Source organism: Nelusetta ayraudi, unplaced genomic scaffold (assembly GCF_046127955.1).
Source record: "Nelusetta ayraudi isolate G7.1 ecotype Tasmania unplaced genomic scaffold, CSIRO-AGI_Nayr_v1 ptg000048l, whole genome shotgun sequence".
In the NCBI taxonomy this organism is placed as follows: Eukaryota; Metazoa; Chordata; class Actinopteri; order Tetraodontiformes; family Monacanthidae; genus Nelusetta; species Nelusetta ayraudi.
This window is the reverse complement of record NW_027466098.1, coordinates 18,001,121-18,019,920: the sequence shown is the minus strand read 5'-3', so window position 1 is coordinate 18,019,920 and position 18,800 is coordinate 18,001,121. Positions and strand designations below refer to the sequence as shown.

At 45.4% G+C, this 18,800-nt stretch overlaps 2 protein-coding genes across 2 annotated transcripts; both read left to right on the top strand.

Moving 5' to 3' along the window:
• Positions 1-1,594: 1,594 nt before the first annotated feature.
• LOC142895050 (eukaryotic translation initiation factor 4 gamma 1-like) lies at positions 1,595-8,381 on the top strand (the record flags this gene model as incomplete). The annotated part of the gene is given in 18 exon segments (XM_076035778.1): positions 1,595-1,678; positions 1,814-2,003; positions 2,245-2,396; positions 2,494-2,619; positions 2,727-3,134; positions 3,232-3,369; positions 3,445-3,681; positions 3,784-3,888; positions 4,759-5,055; positions 5,142-5,386; positions 5,499-5,749; positions 5,943-6,070; positions 6,184-6,356; positions 6,474-6,603; positions 6,723-6,800; positions 6,893-6,991; positions 7,096-7,246; positions 8,356-8,381. Coding segments are annotated over 18 exon segments (3,018 nt in total), but the record flags the coding sequence as incomplete, so codon positions are not given.
• Positions 8,382-8,498: 117 nt separating this feature from the next.
• Positions 8,499-18,800, top strand: alp3 (alkaline phosphatase 3). Its single transcript, XM_076036871.1, has 11 exons — positions 8,499-8,597; positions 9,356-9,472; positions 9,702-9,817; positions 9,968-10,142; positions 11,224-11,396; positions 11,813-11,953; positions 12,196-12,265; positions 13,573-13,707; positions 15,314-15,505; positions 17,551-17,667; positions 18,208-18,800. Exons 1-11 carry the CDS (start codon positions 8,537-8,539, stop codon positions 18,510-18,512), a joined length of 1,602 nt encoding a protein of 533 aa, XP_075892986.1. The 5' UTR covers positions 8,499-8,536; the 3' UTR covers positions 18,513-18,800.

Here is an 18,800-nt window from a genome sequence, read left to right as displayed (position 1 = left end):
AGATGGAAGTCGGAACCCAGGATGAGATCCAGCTGCGATCACCGTAAAAAAGCTGCTGACCCTGGTTTCAACCGCTATGTCGGTGCCCTCCCGCGGCGCAATAGTGGAACTGCAGTATGGACAACCATACATTATTTTAGCGGTTTGGTTCCAGCAGAAGTGATCCACCTTGGTGACGTAGTGCTGTTGTCCCTGAAAGAGTCCTCACTTGTTTGGAAACCAGCATATAACCAAGTGCCTCATCATTTTTAATAATTTCATTTTCTATAAACGCGAGTGATGAGGCGGCTTACAAGCACCTTAGTTTCATTAAGATCAGACTGAGGTTTTTGAATGTACCTTTACTCTTGTTGAAGTTGTTAGTTTTTCTGGATTTAATGGCACTTTTAATTATTTACTTGATACTGTACTTGTTCATTTACTTAGATTTGACACTTCAAGTCCTGGATAATTTGTATTTAAAAAAAGAAAAAAAGAAAAAGGAAAAACTTGCTCAGGCAGTTGCCATGGGCTGGATTTGAACCAGAGAATTACAACAAGAATGTGTTGATACAAACGATGCCATCAATGCCTTGTCACTTTTTCTGTGGATATCCATCCTTATATTTCACAGCTCACGTATCAACTCTTTAGAACTCTGCCCTGTTTTTACTAACATGCAGTACATTTATGTTTCCAAAAGTTGAATGCCTTTATCGTTTATAGTTTGGATGGCCACTAGGAAGTAGTCTTTACTTTCAATCACTGGAACACTGGCATTTTCCTTTTGCTCATGGACATGACAAAAACAAAAGGAGGTGGAGGTCAGTCCATTAATTAGGTAAGCATGAACACATTCATTTTGTGAGGACTTCTCCTGAGTAGGGCATTTATGGGGATTTATTTATTGTCTTTGTAAGTGTAAAAAAGTAAACCAAATAAGACCATTCTTAATTATTCAGACTGCTAAAATTGAGTACACCCTTGATTTTTATTTATTTATTTATTTATTTTTACATATAGACTTTCCTGCTCTGTTTGATTGCCTGACAATCAGTGGACTGACAAGTTTGGTGTTTTAGCACCTTGGTAAACAAGGTCAAAAATGATTGAATTAATTAAAACATGAATGGGGACGATGGGAGCATGGGGGGGCGGTCTGCTGCCAGGGAAGAGAAGTCACCTGCTGCTGAGACCACTCCAATCGCTGATAGCCCCTCAGAAAGTGCCCACACCTCCCCCCACTGCAGCTTGGGAGCGGGATGAAACGCCCACCCACCCCCACCCCCCATCCCTCACAGTAACGCCCACCCTTATTGAAACTACTGTGCTTAAATACCCTCACAGATACCACCTTCACACATTCTCTCTCTACCTCCTGCTCACCAAAGTTACTTGGAAGACTTTCATTTCCTCTCAAAATCTCTGACTTTTACTTTTTAACTTTTAATCGAGCCATTTACTCTTTTCTTTTTTAAGACATGGATTACTTTATTTCCCCAGTTAAAATCCGTTTGCGTTTGATTAATTAGTGGCAACACCTTTTTGTTACCATTCTTTAATCACCAGCTTTACTTTATCGGTCTTTGCAAAGCTTTTTAATCATTGACTTTGGTTGTCTGTGAAAATGAAGCGAAGGAGGATGAAGTACCTGAACAAGAAGGAGACAGTAGGAGACCTTCTGGATGCCTTTAAGGAGGCGAGTTTGCAATAAAAGTATTCACCTGTTGAATTTTGTGATTTTTTTTTTTTTCAAATCAGTTGGAGACATTAAGAACCTTCACACAGACGTCTTTGTTTGTAACATTCAGACCTCTTCGATCTTTTAAAGCAGGAACAAGTTGTGGCCCCACAGGAGCATGAGCCGACTCCTGCACGAGCACCAGACAGCCAACCTTCCACCATCTGTCCTCTTACACCAGAAGTATCAGAGCTGACCTGGGAGGACAAGTTGGATGCTGAAAACATTCAGCCAAATACTCCTGAACCAACAACAACTGACAAAAAGTACCAACAGAAAGAAGGTGAGGTCTCCTAACTTTGTTCCACTCATCCATTCATTCATTTCATCCTTAATCTTCCATCTTGTGGGTATTTTGAAGTGTTGAATCTCCATCTAATCTGGATCTAAAGTCCAATGAAAGTCTGCCCGAAGACCATCAAAGCCAAGTCGTGATTTCTTCAGCTACAGACAACCACTATGCTGTTGAGGATACATGGAAATCATGCTCACTTTCTATCGGCTATGTCTTTTTTTTTTCTCAGAAAAAAGGAGGCCAATTAACCCAGAAGAGAAGAAGAAGTACGACAGAGAGTTTCTTCTCACCTTCCAGTTCACCCAAGAGAACATGAAGAAGCCTGAGGGACTCCCAGACATCAGTGGCATTGTGCTAAACAAGACACATTTTCTCAACGAGGTGCAACTTCTCATAACATCCCAAACTAAAAGAACATAACTCAATCAATCTCCTTCAAATTTTCATGTCATTTTAACAATCCTTTCTGTCCCTTCAGGCCAACAAGACCCCTCTGCGTCAGTTGGACCCCAGTCGTCTACCAGGGATGAACTGTGGGCCCGACTTCACACCATCCTTTGCCAACCTTGGCAGGCCTGGCATGGGAGGAGGAAACAGAGGCCCGGTAAGTCAACCTTTCTAAATGGGCTCCATATCTCTGTGCTCAATTTTAAACATTTTTAATCTATTCATCCATGTCTTCCTCTCATCCTCTTGACTCTTTTCTTCCAGCCACCCAGCATGGGTATTGGAGTTGGTGGGGCGCGTCGCTCTCAGCAGATCCAGAGAAAAGAGCCCAGGAAAATCATCACCAGCACGTCACTTAGCGACGACGTGCAGCTGAACAAGGCAGAGAAGGCTTGGAAACCCTCAACAAAGAAGACTCGCAGCCGGCCAGGAAACGAGTCCGAGGAGAACGACCCAGAAAACATCAAGACCCAAGGCCTGTTCAAACAGGTCCGCAGCATCCTGAACAAGCTGACCCCTCAGAAGTTTCAGCAGCTGATGAAACAAGTGACAGAACTGACTATCGACACAGAGGAGAGGCTTAAAGGGGTCATTGACCTGACCTTTGAGAAGGCCATCTCCGAGCCCAACTTCTCCGTGGCCTACGCCAACATGTGTCGCTGCCTTTCAGGGGTGAGTGGTGTCAGACAGAACAGCAAATAACCTTCGTGTTCATATCGTTCCACATTTGTGTCAAATAATTGCAACACACAACTTTATCTGCCTTTAGCTTCAAGTGGAAACCACGGATAAACCAGTGAATTTCCGCAAGCTGCTTCTAAATCGATGCCAGAAGGAGTTTGAGAAGGACAAAGACGACGACGAGATCTTTGAGAAGAAGCAGAAAGAGCTGGAAGCAGCTTCAGAGGTAAGATACAGCCAAATGAGTCCCCATCTTCACCCAAGTATTTCTCGTTTCACTCATGGATTCATTTCTCGGCAGGAGGAAGAGAAGCAGAGGCTCACTGTTGAGCTTCAGGAGGCCAAAGACCAGGCCAGGAGGCGCTCCCTGGGAAATATCAAGTTCATCGGCGAGCTGTTCAAGCTGAAGATGTTGACGGAGGTCATCATGCATGACTGCATAGTGAAGCTGCTCAAAAACCACGACGATGAGTCCCTGGAGTGCCTGTGTCGACTGTTGTCCACCATCGGCAAGGACCTGGACTTTGAGAAGGCCAAGGTAGGTTAGACACGCTGAACACAGACACTGAGGCAGAGAGGATGTGTGTCACACAGGTTGTTTGATTAGAATCTCTCACCAAACTGTTGTGTCTGTCCTCAGCCTCGCATGGACCAGTATTTCAATCAGATGGGAAAAATCATCAAGGAGAGGAAAACAACCTCCAGGATCCGTTTCATGTTGCAGGATGTGCTGGACCTACGATGGGTAAAGCACACACACACACACACACACACACACACACACACACACACACACACACACACACACACACATTCAGGCTCTATGTTCTTGATTTATAAATTTATGTTTGGGAGAATTGTTGCTGTTTCCAATGATCAGATTTGGTACATGGTACACCAGAACATCAAATCTACCAAATCAAGAAACAGGACTTTCTGAGAGCAGCATAACTCCACAAACTGGTACCTGAACTTTGAAATTAGAATAACAGTGTGATAGCGCCACAGGCGAATTCAAAAGGTGTTTGAGACTCCCTGGTGGGTGGATGGATTGTTGATTTGGTAGTATTGATGGGGAACATTACCAAACTAAATGCCTACGCCCTTGAGATCCTCTGCTGAAAACCAGGAGTGGGTGGGTGACACCCGAGAGTCGCCCCACCCTTTTATCATGCGAGGAGTTTTTTTTTCTTATGCTGATCAGGCAGGATGCGTTCACAGGACTCCCCTCATCCTGCCCTGGTGTGAGTCATCAGGCTCACATATAACGGGATTAAGTCGTCTGGGGAGGAGACTTGACGACTGCACATTAAGTGGCTGCTGTGAAAAGTGAAGTCTCTTGATTTCTCAATGGTTTTGATTTCTGCCAACAATCACCATTAAAATCCAATCGTTACAGTACAACTGATTGCATCACAAGTCAAAGTCGCAAAACACTATAGCCAACCTTTCTCTTACTATTTAAAAATGGAATTTATGAAACTTAAAAACAGCAGTGGGGATATAGATTTCACCAGATTAAGAACACATTTTTTATTTTTGCATCTTCTCAAAACCCAAGTTTTTTCCAAGCTTTGAATATTTCCTCTAAATTCTCCTCTTCCTCTTTTTGCAGAACAACTGGGTCCCCAGACGAGGCGACCAGGGTCCTAAGACCATCGACCAGATCCACAAAGAGGCTGAGCTGGAGGAGCACAGGGAGCAGATGGAGGTGCAGCAAGCCCTCGTCTCCAAAAAGGAGATGGGCGGTGGCCCTGGTGGCAGGATGGGAGGAGGAGGAGGAGGTATGGGAGGCCGCGGTGGTCCTCGGAATTCACGCCGTGGTGGTCCTCCTCAGGATGAGGGCTGGAACACGGTTCCCATCTCCAAGAACCGACCCATCGACACCTCTCGCCTTAGCAAAATCACAAAGGTATATCATCTGAAAAAAAAACTTCTTTTCAATGTTGTTTTCTGTTCGTTTTCTGCTTGTTTTTAATCAACCATCTCCTCTTTCAGACTCCAGTTCTGGACATCAATAATCAGCTGCTTGCCCCAGGAGGTAAAGGCGCATGGGGCAGCTGGGGTAAAGGCAGCAGCGGCGGCACCAGCACCAGCACCAGCACCAGCACCAAACCTGCAGATTCTGGCTCAGAAGCAGGAAGCCGTCCAGGCACCAGCACCTTGAACAGGTTCTCAGCCTTACAGCAGCCTTCGTCCTCCTCGGGCTCATCTCTCGACTCGGACAGAAGAGTTCCTCAGAGGTAAAACAATACAGGCAGTCACAGAGAACTCAATACATTTAGATTCAATATTTGACAACTTTACTTTGTTGGAACTTTTTCTTGACACCTGATTGACCCTCTCATCCAATAGGGACAGCTCAAGTCGTGAGCGTGGCAACTTTCATCACTTTAATAGGAACAGCAATCGACTGGACAGACGGGATGAGAGACGAGATGATTGCGATCGGAACCGGCTCCAGGTCACCAAGCGCAGTTTCAGCCGGGAAAACCAAGAGCGCAGCCGGGAAAGGGAGCAGCGTGGATCAGCTGATCCCGTCCGCAGAGTCGCAAGCATGACGGACGACAGAGACAGAGGCCAGAGAGCCAGAAGCAAAGAAAATGGTTAGTGACATAACGATCAAGAAGGGTCTAGTGATTGTTGTCATCATCATCAACTTCTTGATTTTAATTTATTTCCTGAAAATACGCACACATATTATGCACTGAAGAAAAAACTAAATTTTGTATTCAGTCAATAGAAATCCATATATTTCCATTACTGATTGAATGAATTCTGTTTCAGATGTGCAAACAGTGAAACGTGAGGCAGCAGCCACGCCGCCACCTCCACCGACTCCAGCCAAACCTGCCTTGAATGAGGAGGAACTCACCAAGAAGTCCACCGCCATTATTGAGGAGTACCTGCATATCAATGACATGAAGGTACCTGTTAATATGCCTGTAGAAAAAAAAAAACATGGACTGGTACATTTCTTAAGATACAGTTATGACCTTTGACCTCTGACAGCAAACTCTGTCCCTCTGTGGCCCAATAGGAGGCTCTGCAGTGTGTGCAGGAGTTGAACAGCACAGCGCTGCTGTTTGTGTTTGTGCGAACTGGACTGGAGTCGACACTGGAGCGCAGCACCATCGCCAGGGAGCACCTGGGCAAGTTGCTGCAGCAGCTGGTCAAGACTGGCACCCTGCCAACATCCGAATATTACAAAGGGTCAGTATGGAGCCACAGAGGCGTAGTTTGCATGTGTCGTGCTAGTCTTTATCCCCGAAGCTGCTTTATGAATTTGAAAACACGTCCACTCAGTTTCTGTGTTTTCCCTCTGATCAGGCTGCAGGAAATCCTGGAGTTGGCTGAAGACATGGCCATCGACATCCCCCACATCTGGCTCTACCTGTCAGAGCTGATCATGCCAATGCTCCACGAGGGAGGCATCCCCATGGGAGAGCTTTTCAGGCAAGTCATCAAAGTTCACTCCAATTCTCAGTCATTAAAAACAGACGAGGAGATGAAGTTTGTGTTGTTTCCAACTTGTGATTAACGTTTCTTTTCCTGTTGATCTTCTCAATTAATAGGGAGGTTTCCAAGCCTTTGATCCCACTTGGCAAAGCTGGAGTTTTGCTGGTCAACATCCTCACTTTGCTCAGCAAAGAGATGGTAAGAGTCAAGCAGTCCACATTTCATTTTGTTTTGTCAGAATAAGATTATATCTTCATACAACTTCAGTCACTTTGCAACTTCTTTTTCAGAGCCATGAAAAGGTCGGAGCATTGTGGAGAGACGCTGGGCTGCGGTGGAAGGACTTCCTCCCTGAAGACCAGGACGTCAACAAATTTGTGACAGAAAAGGTTGGCAGAGTTGAATCTGTGGTGTTTCTTTGAGGGGAAAAAAAAATCACAATGACACATAGATATGACTGGACTTTTGGTTTTTGCCCCCGTGGTTTAACTAGGATGTAGAGTTCACACTGGGTGAGGAGTCGAGGAAGAGCCAAAAGAAGGTGCTCTATAAACAGCTGGACAGGCTGATCCAGGACCAGGCCGACCACCAGAGGATCTGCGACTGAGCCATGGTTTCTGATGAAATCCACTGGGAGTTTCAGTGTGTGGGCTCTTGGGGAAAGAACTGTTTGGATAAGTCAGAATCAACAGTTCATTTTGCATTAATATATATTTTAATTTTTTTTTTATATTGGTTTTCTTGTTTTGGTTTTTTTTTGTTTTTTTTTACCCAAATGTCTTTTTTAAAATTTCTTCATTTTCTTCACTGAATTTATATTTTGGCTCCTCAGTTTGCAAGAGGTGCTTGTATTTATCCAAACCCAAAAATATATATAAAAGATTTTTTTTTTTTTTTTTAAATAAAATGATTGCCTGTCTTCACATTTGAAACTGGAAGATGTAAAAAAAAAAAAAAAATAGAAAAAAAAAAAGATTGTTGCCAAATAAAAGACTTGCAATCAGACGTGTGTGTTTGAAGGATGAATTACGTGTCCTGCACTCCGAGTTGAGTGCAAGAAACAGTTACACTCAAAAGTTTTCTTTTCAACTGCAACAAAAGAGGATATTGAAAGTGTTCAAACCGTCACCATTTCATCTGCAAATGTGGGTGTTACACCATCTCACTCCTGGTTTTGGAATCATTTCCTGGGAGACCCCGACTACCCGTCGTTCCTACATACTCCATTCGAGGGCGACATTTCGCCGTGTAACATTTTATCGTCACTAAATCAATTCCCCTCAAACGAGACACAAGACAACTATTATAGCGCTTAATGGTGTTTTGTTTTTTGTTTTTTTTAAAAACACATTTTAATTGAAAAATGACAACATAAATGATAAAATTCACAACTGCAAACTTTGGTGGATAAAAATCTAAAAACTGCAAAATAAACAAACCAATCCGATTAATAACATAAAATTATAGTGCTGTCTAACGGCCCCATTATACATAAATCACACAACGATGAAAACACATCTATAGTCGAATGTTTGCTTTGTATAATGAAGAATTCGCTACAAGCCTTTAAGTCACAATATCCTGTTTGAATTTTGGGGTTCAAGCCAAAAACCTTTAGTCGATTCATACTTTCTCAGGCAGCGACTCCACATGTATCAAGCCTACTTGCTGGTAAGTGTAACTATAATTTGCTTGTTTTGAGGCTCAACAAGGACAATTTTTGCCCAGGTTGTTGTGCCAACTCCTGTTTCAGTTCCTTGGACTCTGCCTGTTGCGTAACTGCATTATCTGTGAGATACAGTGCACTAAGATCAAAACATTTTTAACTCATTTATAGCCCACTATAAATGACGATTGGAAGCTGGTGCTCTGATAAACATTATTCCACGCGAGGAGCTGTCACTCCAAGTCGACCCTCTGGTTTGAACACAACCATGGAGCTGACCATCTTGACTCTGTGTCTCTTGCTTCTGTCTGGACCTTCTAGTGCCAAAGGTATGAAACATAAGAACCTCTTATTGTACTTCCAACTTTGAATCTAATCTTATAATCTGTCCAACTTCTGAATTTGCACCTTTTCAATCTTTTTGCTGCCTTAAACTTCACTTTTTCTATAAAACCTGGTAAACTGCTTTGAAGATTTGCAGCAGGCCAACATCCTCTTGTGTGCGAGAATTAGACTTTAAGGACAGTGGCCAACGTCAACCGGTCTGATCTGCCCTGTTTAAGTAACAACAATGCATTTGTTGATGCATATATTTTCCCTTGCCGATGTAAACACCCTCTGCTCCCATTTCCTTGCATAAACAAAAAACTATTTTCAAGGTCAGAGAGGAGCCTAAAAACGTTAAACTTGATGTACGATCCTCTGCCTTCCTCCATTCTTCTTCTTTCCCTGTACTTCTTTTTATAGAAATTGCTTCAGTCTCAACTTTTCCCATTTCTTTATTTTCTTACCGTTGATTCCAGCCAAACTTTGGATGTCAGCTCACTCTTCACTCAGACAGACTCTGTTATGCAATCCTTTCAAACTACCTGTTGGGGCAGAGCCAGACCCAGTGCAGTAGATAAGATAGCGTGAGCTCGGAGCTCGTCAGTGGTAAATCAACATAGACTTCAGGCCGCAGCAATGAGCTCAAGTTGTTTGTATTTACACGTTAAACCCTTCGATCATCTCTTTAATGAAACTTTGAAATGCATGCTGATGCTTCCAGTTCATGATATATTTTTTCTCCATTTTTCCTCACCTTCAGTTGAGGAAGAGAACCCGGAGTTCTGGAGGTCGCAGGCCAGGACCAGTTTGCAGTCAGTACTGGACAGGAAACTCAACACCAATGTGGCCAAGAACATTGTGTTTTTCCTGGGAGATGGTATATAAAACTCTTTTTTATTACTTTCAGAAAACATAAATACAGTAATGATAGTCACACATTTTTACATACTGATGACCACGTACCTCCTGTCCTGTCCCGTCCTGAAAACTGTGCAAAAAAAGATATTGACAGAATTTTTCAAGGACACGGTCAGAAAAAGATATTGGAAAAAAATAATAATAGAGAACCGTTAGTTTATATTTGAGATTTGTGTTTTGTGCCTCAGGTATGGGAATAACAACATACACGTCGGCTCGAATCCTGAAAGGACAGCTGCAGAATCAGACTGGTGAGGAGACTGTGATGACCATGGACACCTTCCCCAGTGTGGGGCTGGTCAAGGTAAAACAACTGGAAAAACCTTCAAGAGATGTCAAAAGTCTTCATCAAAATGACCAAACAAACAAAAGAGAATCAGCATAACCTCAGATTTGCCAAACACAGCTGATAGTACAAGATATTGTGCCTCTGTGTGTCTGCGTTCCTATGCAGACGTACAGCGTGGACTTCCAGATCCCCGACAGTGCGGCCACGGCCACGGCCTACCTGTGCGGCGTGAAGACCAACCTCAACACCATCGGCGTTAACGCGGCCGCTCGCAACGGCATCTGCAAAACCCAGAAGGGCAACGAGGTCACGTCCATCCTGAAGTGGGCCAAAGATGCTGGTGAGGATCAGATACTGACGGGCAGTCGAGTGTCACACCTCTGAAATCCAAATTGTTTATTGCAGTTGTTTTTTGTTTTTTTTTAAACGTTAGCTTTAATTCAGTCGTACAAGTCATCATTTACCGCAACACTAAAGCAAGACTTTATGGACGTAGACAACCTGTGTCATGCAACATTCACTTCATTGTTTTTCAGCACTGACGCGTGTCTGCTTTCACTTGCTCCACGTTTTTCGGCATGCGCTGAAACAAACGGCTTTGTAAAATCAGCCCTTTGTGATGTCACAAAGGGAACATATACCTCCGCCAGTTCAGTGACAACACTCTCACCTTGCTGCTCATGGGTAATGTGTAACACCGGGCTGAATATGCTGTTTTCAGGAGACCTATGCAGTTCATTTTGTGATGATTCATCGTGTGAAGCCGTCCCTGTGGAGTCAGGGACGATAAAACTAAAGATCTTTGAACGAGTCAAAATACGGGACCTTTCAACTCCAGCCTAGGGGCTCACGTGATGCTGACTGAATGACAGCAAAACGCTGCTGCGGGCCGAGGCAACGAGCGTGATTTTCAATTTTACAGCCTCTGCGCTGCGCCGTGTGCCTCAGCGGTGGCTTTACAGGTGTCACACAGGTAGCGCGACGCTGGTCGAAGGCGCGGCCTTGACGCTTATCGTGTTCTCGAGTTATCAGCAGCTATAAATATCTGGCGGCACACCAGGTGCATGCACCTTGGCTCTGACCCCGGCGCAGCCCCCAGACACTGCGTGTGAATGTCGACCAGGGGACAAGGATTGTTCTAACATGGGGCCTTACACCTGCTTTATGACCAGTAGGGACATTGTTTGATCATGTTCTGATAGATGGATATTTATCAACTGATAAAATGCTTATGGATAAAACGATAAGAGCGCCAATATCCAGTCTGCGCGATGCTGCACCCAGAGACTTCAGTTCGCTCCCTCCTTGTTGTGGAGGAAGTCAATGCAAAATGCCCTTGACGTATCGACCAGCACGAAACAGCAGGCCGAGCGGGAAAGTGAGGTTGAGGAAACCATTTTTATTTTTTATTATTCTTTCAGGAAAGTCCGTTGGCATAGTGACAACCACGCGGGTGCAGCATGCCACCCCGGCCACCAGCTACGCCCACAGCGCCAGCAGGAAGTGGTACAGTGATGCCGATCTGCCCGCCGCCGCCAAGAAGGGCAACTGCACCGACATCGCTGCTCAGCTCATCGAGAACGTGGACATCGACGTAAGACTCCGATTTATTGTCTCGTCATCATATTTAAACAAACACAACGTTAGTGGGATCCACTGGCACTACATAGATTCTAAAGATACACATCCGTCATGTGTTTTTAGTTTGGCAACATTACAACTATTATTATTTTTTTCATTTGCTATAATCTCTCATATTTACATGCCACCACGTGTCTACAGTAGTCTGAAAGGTGGACGTGTTCAGGTTTTCATGGTTTCTACATCGCCGTCACAGCTGGTTAAAGAAAGCTGTAAAAGCAAGAGTGACATCGGAAAACAGGGACTCTCACATATTAAAATATTGCAGTTCTCTCTCTGGCCATTAGATGGCACCAAATCTTACTTACTGAGTTTTTAATAAATTTTATACTGCGTTTTAAAATGTGTGTCCCTGTGCCTCTTGTCCAGGTCATCATCGGGGGTGGCAGGATGTACATGACCCCAGTGGGCACCAAGGACCCAGAATACCCTCGAGATCTGACCACGTGGGGAAAACGGCGGGACAAACGGAACCTGATCGACGAGTGGCAGAGCATGAAGACGGGGAAGGTGACAGATTATAGCCATTTAGGACTTGGAGTCTGGCAGATGAAAAGAAAGTTACATAGTTACATAGTCATACTAGCATTGATGTCAAATAAACAAAACACAGTATGAGCTACAAATATTTTTTCACAGCTGAGTGTAAGTTGCGGGAAAGAGAGGACTCGCAAAGAGCACACAGACATTGTGTTTCTTGTGTGTGTGTATGTGTGTGTGTGTGTCTGTGTGTGTGTGTGTGTGTGACTCAGGTAGCCCGATACGCGTGGAACAAAGCAGACTTCGATGCCATTAACCCCGAAACCACAGACTACCTGATGGGTGAGTCTACAGTGTCCTCACTTCACTCACACCACTACTTATGTCACCTCGTATCAATAATGGAAGACCTTGTCATGTGTTTGACGGTGAAACTACGATGCGATCACAACATGGGCCGCGTGTGTCCTGGAAACAAACCGGGGCAGGAAAGACATTTTCTTGTTGTTTTCTTGTTCTTGCTGTTGTTATTTATACAGTTTCCCGCCGTGGTCTTCAGCCCCTCTTGTGCTTTTCTTTATCCGTGGGCTGCATGTGCACAAGGGTGCTTTTTTCTTTATTAACCGTCCAGGTCTGTCCTGCCAAAAGTCACCCACTCTGTTACAAATATACTTTTTCTGGCTAACCCTGCTGTGCAGGTCAGCAACTGTAGACCTTTTTTTTTTTTTTAAAATAAAGGGTGAAAAATCAGTTTGCAGTGGTTTAAAAACAGAAAGTTTCTTCTGATGAAAGGAGAAACAAAGTTTTTACTTCAGTTTTTGAACATTTGACATTTTGTAAACTAAGAGGCCCGGAAGCCCGGAAGCATGCGAGAGGAGAATCTATTTTAATATTTTCTTTTTTTATTTATTTATTTATTTTTTACTATTTTTTTCTTGACTAATAAATCCGATTTTGATTTTAAATCAATTAATTGCTCAGCCCTACTAGAAATATGTATATGTTTCAAATTCTTTGACCTGCACTGGGGAGACTGTGACCTCTGCCCTTTGACACAGTGTCTCCGACTGGCCTGGTCTATACAACTGGTCCCTGTCCACAGTGGACACACGTATTCATGTGAGTGGGTGCAGGGCAGGAGTCACAGCCAGGTACTAGTACCAGGCCAGCTGGAGGCGCTGTGTCAATGCCGTTCAGATAAATCCTATAAGTGACTTTTGAACGAATACCTGGATGTAGATAGACTACGTAGTGTTGCTTTAAACTGAAGGTGCAGGTGTTTGTAATGCATTCTCGCCATGTTGACTCACGAGGTGCTCAGTGTTTACAGTATTTTGATCGGGGTGCACTGTCAATGCGTTGGCGTTGCTGCGGAGGTAGCGCAGAGCCTGAGTCATTGTGCTTTTCTGGCCCGAGCGTTCACACGCTGCCGAAAAAAAAATTGTTGGATTTTTACCCTCTTGTGCTCAATATAGTAGCTGTAGTAGGAGGCAGGAAGCCGGGGCTCTCCTCTCCGCTGCGCTGAGCCGATCGGCCGTGGGCTGAAATAAAACAAACGGCGCACGGTTACTCAGAGGAAAAACCACGGGCGATACTCCGCTTCACCCACTCCATGTTTTTTTTTTTTCCTTCTCGCTCTCTCCTCGCAGCTCTGTTTGAACCCGGCGATCTGCAGTTCGAGGCCGACAGGGACCCCAAGATGGAGCCGTCCATCATTGAAACCACGGAGAAGGCCATCCGCATCCTCCAGAAGAACCCTAAGGGCTTCTTCCTGCTAGTAGAGGGTGAGGACAACAGCTTCCTCACACGACCACCACCCCCTCACCCCATGACTTAACCTGTGTGATAATGAGGTCTCCAGAGAGGTGGCACTTGAGCTAAAAATAGAAGAAGACAAGAAACAAAAACACGTGGCCGGAATCAGTGGCTCAGTCAAAGTATTGATCCCGATATAGTTGCAGAGGAGGCGGCTCGATTGGCAATTCCATCTCCACCTCCACCAGCACCACCACCTCCACCTCCACCGCCGCCGCAGTCGTAGCTGCACTTTCCTGAAACACCAGTCCCCGTTTACATCCGTGTAACAGCAACCTCTGCACCGATATTGACTTTTATTTGTGAGGTATGTGGTATTTTATGTGCCCTGCCACCGGCCGCGCGTATCGCTGGGAACAAGGCGAACCTGCTGACGACGATCGATTCGGCACGCAGCCCAGTGAGCTCGCGGCGGCCCGCGCTACCGGCAGACGAGCTCCGATCGGGCTGCCGCGTCGCCGGGCCTCCTCATCCATCTCCCTCCTTTAATCTGAGGCAGCCGCCTGGGGACCGCGGTGTCGGCGCATCGGCTTTAAAACAAGAGGCAAATGTATAAATAGAGGCGGCCATATGGCTGCATCCAATCACTGACTGCTACTCCCAGAGTGCAAGTTATTAACTGGAGCCTGACTGACTTTCCGACGGGACTGTTGTCGTAGTGGGAGAGAGCAGGAAAAGAGGAACGTAATGAACAGAAAAAGAAACACAAAAACAAAATATGGATCTTATTGTAGAAAATTTGTCAGAAAACCAACGACCGCTAAACGAAGACGGTTATAGTTCTTATTGCGATGAGATAAACTGTTGAAATGATGAGATGATAAGATAGCAGTTCACAAAGAAGTTCACAAGTGTGACCTCAAATATATATATATAGATATATATGGCTGTCAGTCAATTAAATCAATTAATTTTTTTTAACTGCGATTAATCGCATTAGTGTCCTGAGTTAACTCACGATCAATCACAAACTAAGTGCAAATCTTTTACCCTGCTCTAATGTAACTTAACAAGATATTTGTTGTGTATTTCAGTTTGAGATAGTTTCAGTCAAAGGTACTGGCTGGAGGCGAGTCTCACCTTTCCTCTTCGAGATGGGACTTGTCGCAAGAGAACAACTTTTGAGACTTACATCAATAAATCAAAAAACATAAACCAAAAAATAAGCAGCTTTCATCCAGAAGGGAAATCACTGCAGCATCCTGCAGATCTGAAAGCAAAAACTTTTTCGAGGAAACTTTGGCCTGCAGCCAAACAGAGCGACTGGAGCACCCTTTGTTCCCTGACCCTTGACCCTTTTTGTAACGTCGTCGCACACTTTGATTAACAACCTCGCCCTCCGAAGGCGAGAACAAACGATTTCTTTAAACAAATGTACGGCTGGTGCAAAAACCCCCGAGGGCTCGACTGCAGCGTGTCCTCGGTGATTTATCGAACTCGGCGAGTGCAGACCGAACACTCAAGTCAGCCAAACAACCCAGCCCCCCCTCCTTCAAATTACAAAATGGACTTTCAAACAAGAAATTTGTAAACATTGTAATTATGAAATGACACGCACCTCCTGTCCTGGCTCAGCGGGGCGTATTGACCAGGCTCACCACGAAGGCCGGGCCTACATGGCGCTCCACGAGACGGTGGCTCTGGACAACGCCGTCGCCAAGAGCCTCCAACTGACCAGCGAGCAGGAAACTCTCACCATCGTCACGGCCGACCACTCCCACCCCCTCAGCCTCAACGGCTTCCCATTTCGAGGGCAGAGCATTCTGGGTAAATATGAAACGTTCAATTATTCTTTCCAAGATTTTTAGAAAATATTACTTCCAACTTTGCGTCCACTAGTTTTATTGAGGGTTTTCTGTAGATCTACAGTGTTTTTTCTTTTTTTCTTTTAAATTACTGGTACAAGGCTGCTCCACTTGAGCCAGGGATGGAAAAACACAGAGGCACGAATATAGGACCTTTAAAAATCAAACTAATTGTAAATGAATAATAACTTCAAACCTGCCTCTTCCCTGTACATGAGTATACTATTGCTGGTGCAACTGAAATGTCATTAGCTATTTACTCTTTGAATGAGGCACCGCGACCTTGTTAAACCAGCTGCTGCATCTGCAGATGAATAAAAGTTGCTCCTCCTCGCGCTTCAGACTGGATGAATTTCAAACTGTTCCTCAGTTTCCATCCCTCTCTCGTCCATCCATCCGTCACCTCCACCTCTCCACACGCCCCCCTGCATCCCGAGACAATAGACGCCCCAAAGTGGCGTTTTGTGCGTTCCCGTGTGAGTGTGTGTGTGAGCGTGTGTGAGTGCGTGTGCGCGGGTCCCTCTGCCACCAGCAGCTTGACATTTTCTTTGCTTTCTCTCCCCTGCAATTACAGCGCGGGGTGAACACATATAGCTGGCAGCCCTTTTCTATTTCAGTCGGCGCCGTTCGCCTCGTCTCCGGCTGTGGACAGCGACGCCTCTCCTCCTCTGTCGTCTCCCTCCGCCAGCTTCCGCTGCTCTTCCTCGCCTGTTAATCTCTCCTCGCGGCGCCTCCTCAGCCTGCCGCGTTCCGACCCGTCGCTGTCCGCCGCTTTCCCACCCGAGGCTGGGGGGGGGGGGTTAAACCTGGCATGAAACTTTTGGGGCCCAGGAGGCTCGGCGGCAAAGGGATGAAGTCACATCATTCATGTTTTATGCCACGATCTGGATTGTAATTCATTATACATGCAATAGAGCTTCTCTTATGTATCTTTAAATACCGCAGTGGGACAAGCAAAGGGGGGTAAAGACGTCAGATTTTGAAATAGAACCTCACAGGAAACAGCGACGGAGCTCCGGTTTCAGATTAAAGGCATATTTCACTTTATGAATATTAAAAAAAAAGCACTTGGACTGGTTCTTACCATAATAAAGGTGAGGGGCCGTTTACCACTGAATTCTACCCGGGGACATTATCTGAAGTGATGTCTGCACTATGTACCCCAAAGTCATTCCAAGCACTTTTTACTTTTTACTTCTGATCTTCTCACTAATGAAACTCAGTCGTAACTGACTCACATCCCCATGCGCTGATGGAGGGTCTGATAAGTTTCTTCATTTGCAGAGAGTTTTTCAGGCTTTACGGCAAAAGGGCGTTGGAGCTCTTGGCAGAAGATGTTAGCCATCTCACTTCATCCGACTCCTTTGTTGGATTAAAAAAAAAAAAAAAAAAAAAAGAAGGAACGCAGTGTTTTTGTGAAGCTCCGAAAAAAGTTTTCTAGCTTACCCAGTCCTTGGGGTGGGAAGATAACTGGATAATGACTAAATACTTATTTTTTCCTTTTTTTTTTTTTTTTGGGGCTGGGTCATTTTAAAAAAAATAATTCAAACCTTTTTTTCCTAATTAAAGTCCAATCTGTTAAAACCTTCAGCCCACAAACCAATTTGTTTCTGCCATTGCAGTTGGTATCGATCTTGGCTCTCTTTTGCTGTTGCAGCCTCATTTTAACCTCCCCTTCCACGCCCACTCTTCTTCCTCTTCCACCTCCTCCTCCTCCTCCTCCTCGTCTTCCTCCTCCCCTCAATCCCCCCAGCGGTGCAGCAGTGATTAATGTGCCTGTGAAACTCTGAGCTCTTCATGAGCGGGAGGAGTCACCAGGCTAATGGCTCATCTGGAGAGAAACAGAGACGCTCAACAAGCTGCAGGACCCCTGCGGCACTCTGAGGAGCCGAGTGTGTGCGCGCGTGTGTGTGTGTGTGTGTGTGTGTGTGTGTGTTTCTGTTTAGTGTCTATCCTTTCTTAGCAGAAAAAAACCACTAATGTCTTCTGCGATGGTCTCTTTTCCAGGTAAATCCCCCCTGTGGGCGACAGACTTCCTGCCTTTCACCACGCTGATGTACGGCAACGGTCCCGGCCACAAGAAGGTCAACGGCTCGCGTCCAGACATCCGCAACGTCGACACCAGTAAGGCTCTGAGACCCGAGTCAGAACATCAGCAGTCCGCAATAGTGTCTGAGCTCCACCACTTCAGGCTGGGATAAAAATGTTGCAAAATGGCGATAACGAGAAAACAATTCCAAAAAAAAAACAAACCCCACAACTGGCGTGACCTTTAAATGTTATGTTTAGATCCATGTTCTGTAACACAGTATAACCTTTTCTCCTAATTTGATCAGTCATCCGTTGCCTCGTCTTGACATTTTGCCTGATTTCATTTTAAATATTTGTTTGATAAACAAAGAAAGGGGATTGATAGTTTAGTTAAGTTAACAGGGCAACAAAATCAATGGCTTTACTTTCAAATGGAAGACCAGGATCAGGAATATCTGACTGGGCTCATTTTCTTACTTTCTGTTTTAGGTTAGAACTGCTTTAATCAAAATTCTAAGCTTGCGATGCAGTTAAATTAAATCTAAAGCAAGCGCTAATTTAAAGTTGCCTTCGGGGGAAGGGATGAGGCTGCACAGCACCGCACTCATGAAATATTTCCCCTCTGTCTCCCAGAGAGCAAAGACTACATCCAGCAGGCCGCCGTCCCCACTGAGTCCACCACGCACAGCGGCGAGGATGTGGCCGTGCTGGCCCGCGGGCCCATGTCCCACCTCTTCCAGGGCATCCAGGAGCAGAGCTACCTGGCCCACGCCATGGGCTACGCCGCCTGCGTGGGCGCCGACCTGCGGCACTGCGCGGGCCCGGGGGACGTCGAAAAAACCACCTTCCCGAGCACCGACCCCATGAACACCGGGGCTGCTCGCACCTCCGGCGCTCTGCTCCTCAGCTTGCTGCTGGCCCTCGCCCTGCTGATGTAAGACCGACCGATCCCTCGGCGCTCCGCACGCGCTTGGAAGGTCAGAAGTGTCGAGTCACTCGGGACTTGTTTGCTGATCGTTGGCGAGGCTTCAGTGCTGCATCGTGAATCTGCGTCTCCCCGAGTGGAGCGTCTTGATCTGTGGCCGATAGACCAGTTTAAAGGTAAAACAATCAAACCGACTGTAAAATGTGTGAATGAGTTAATGAGTGTATCTAGGTTTAATCCCCCCCACACTTTATCCTATATCCCTTATCTAAGATCCTTTGTAAAAAATAAAGCACTCCAT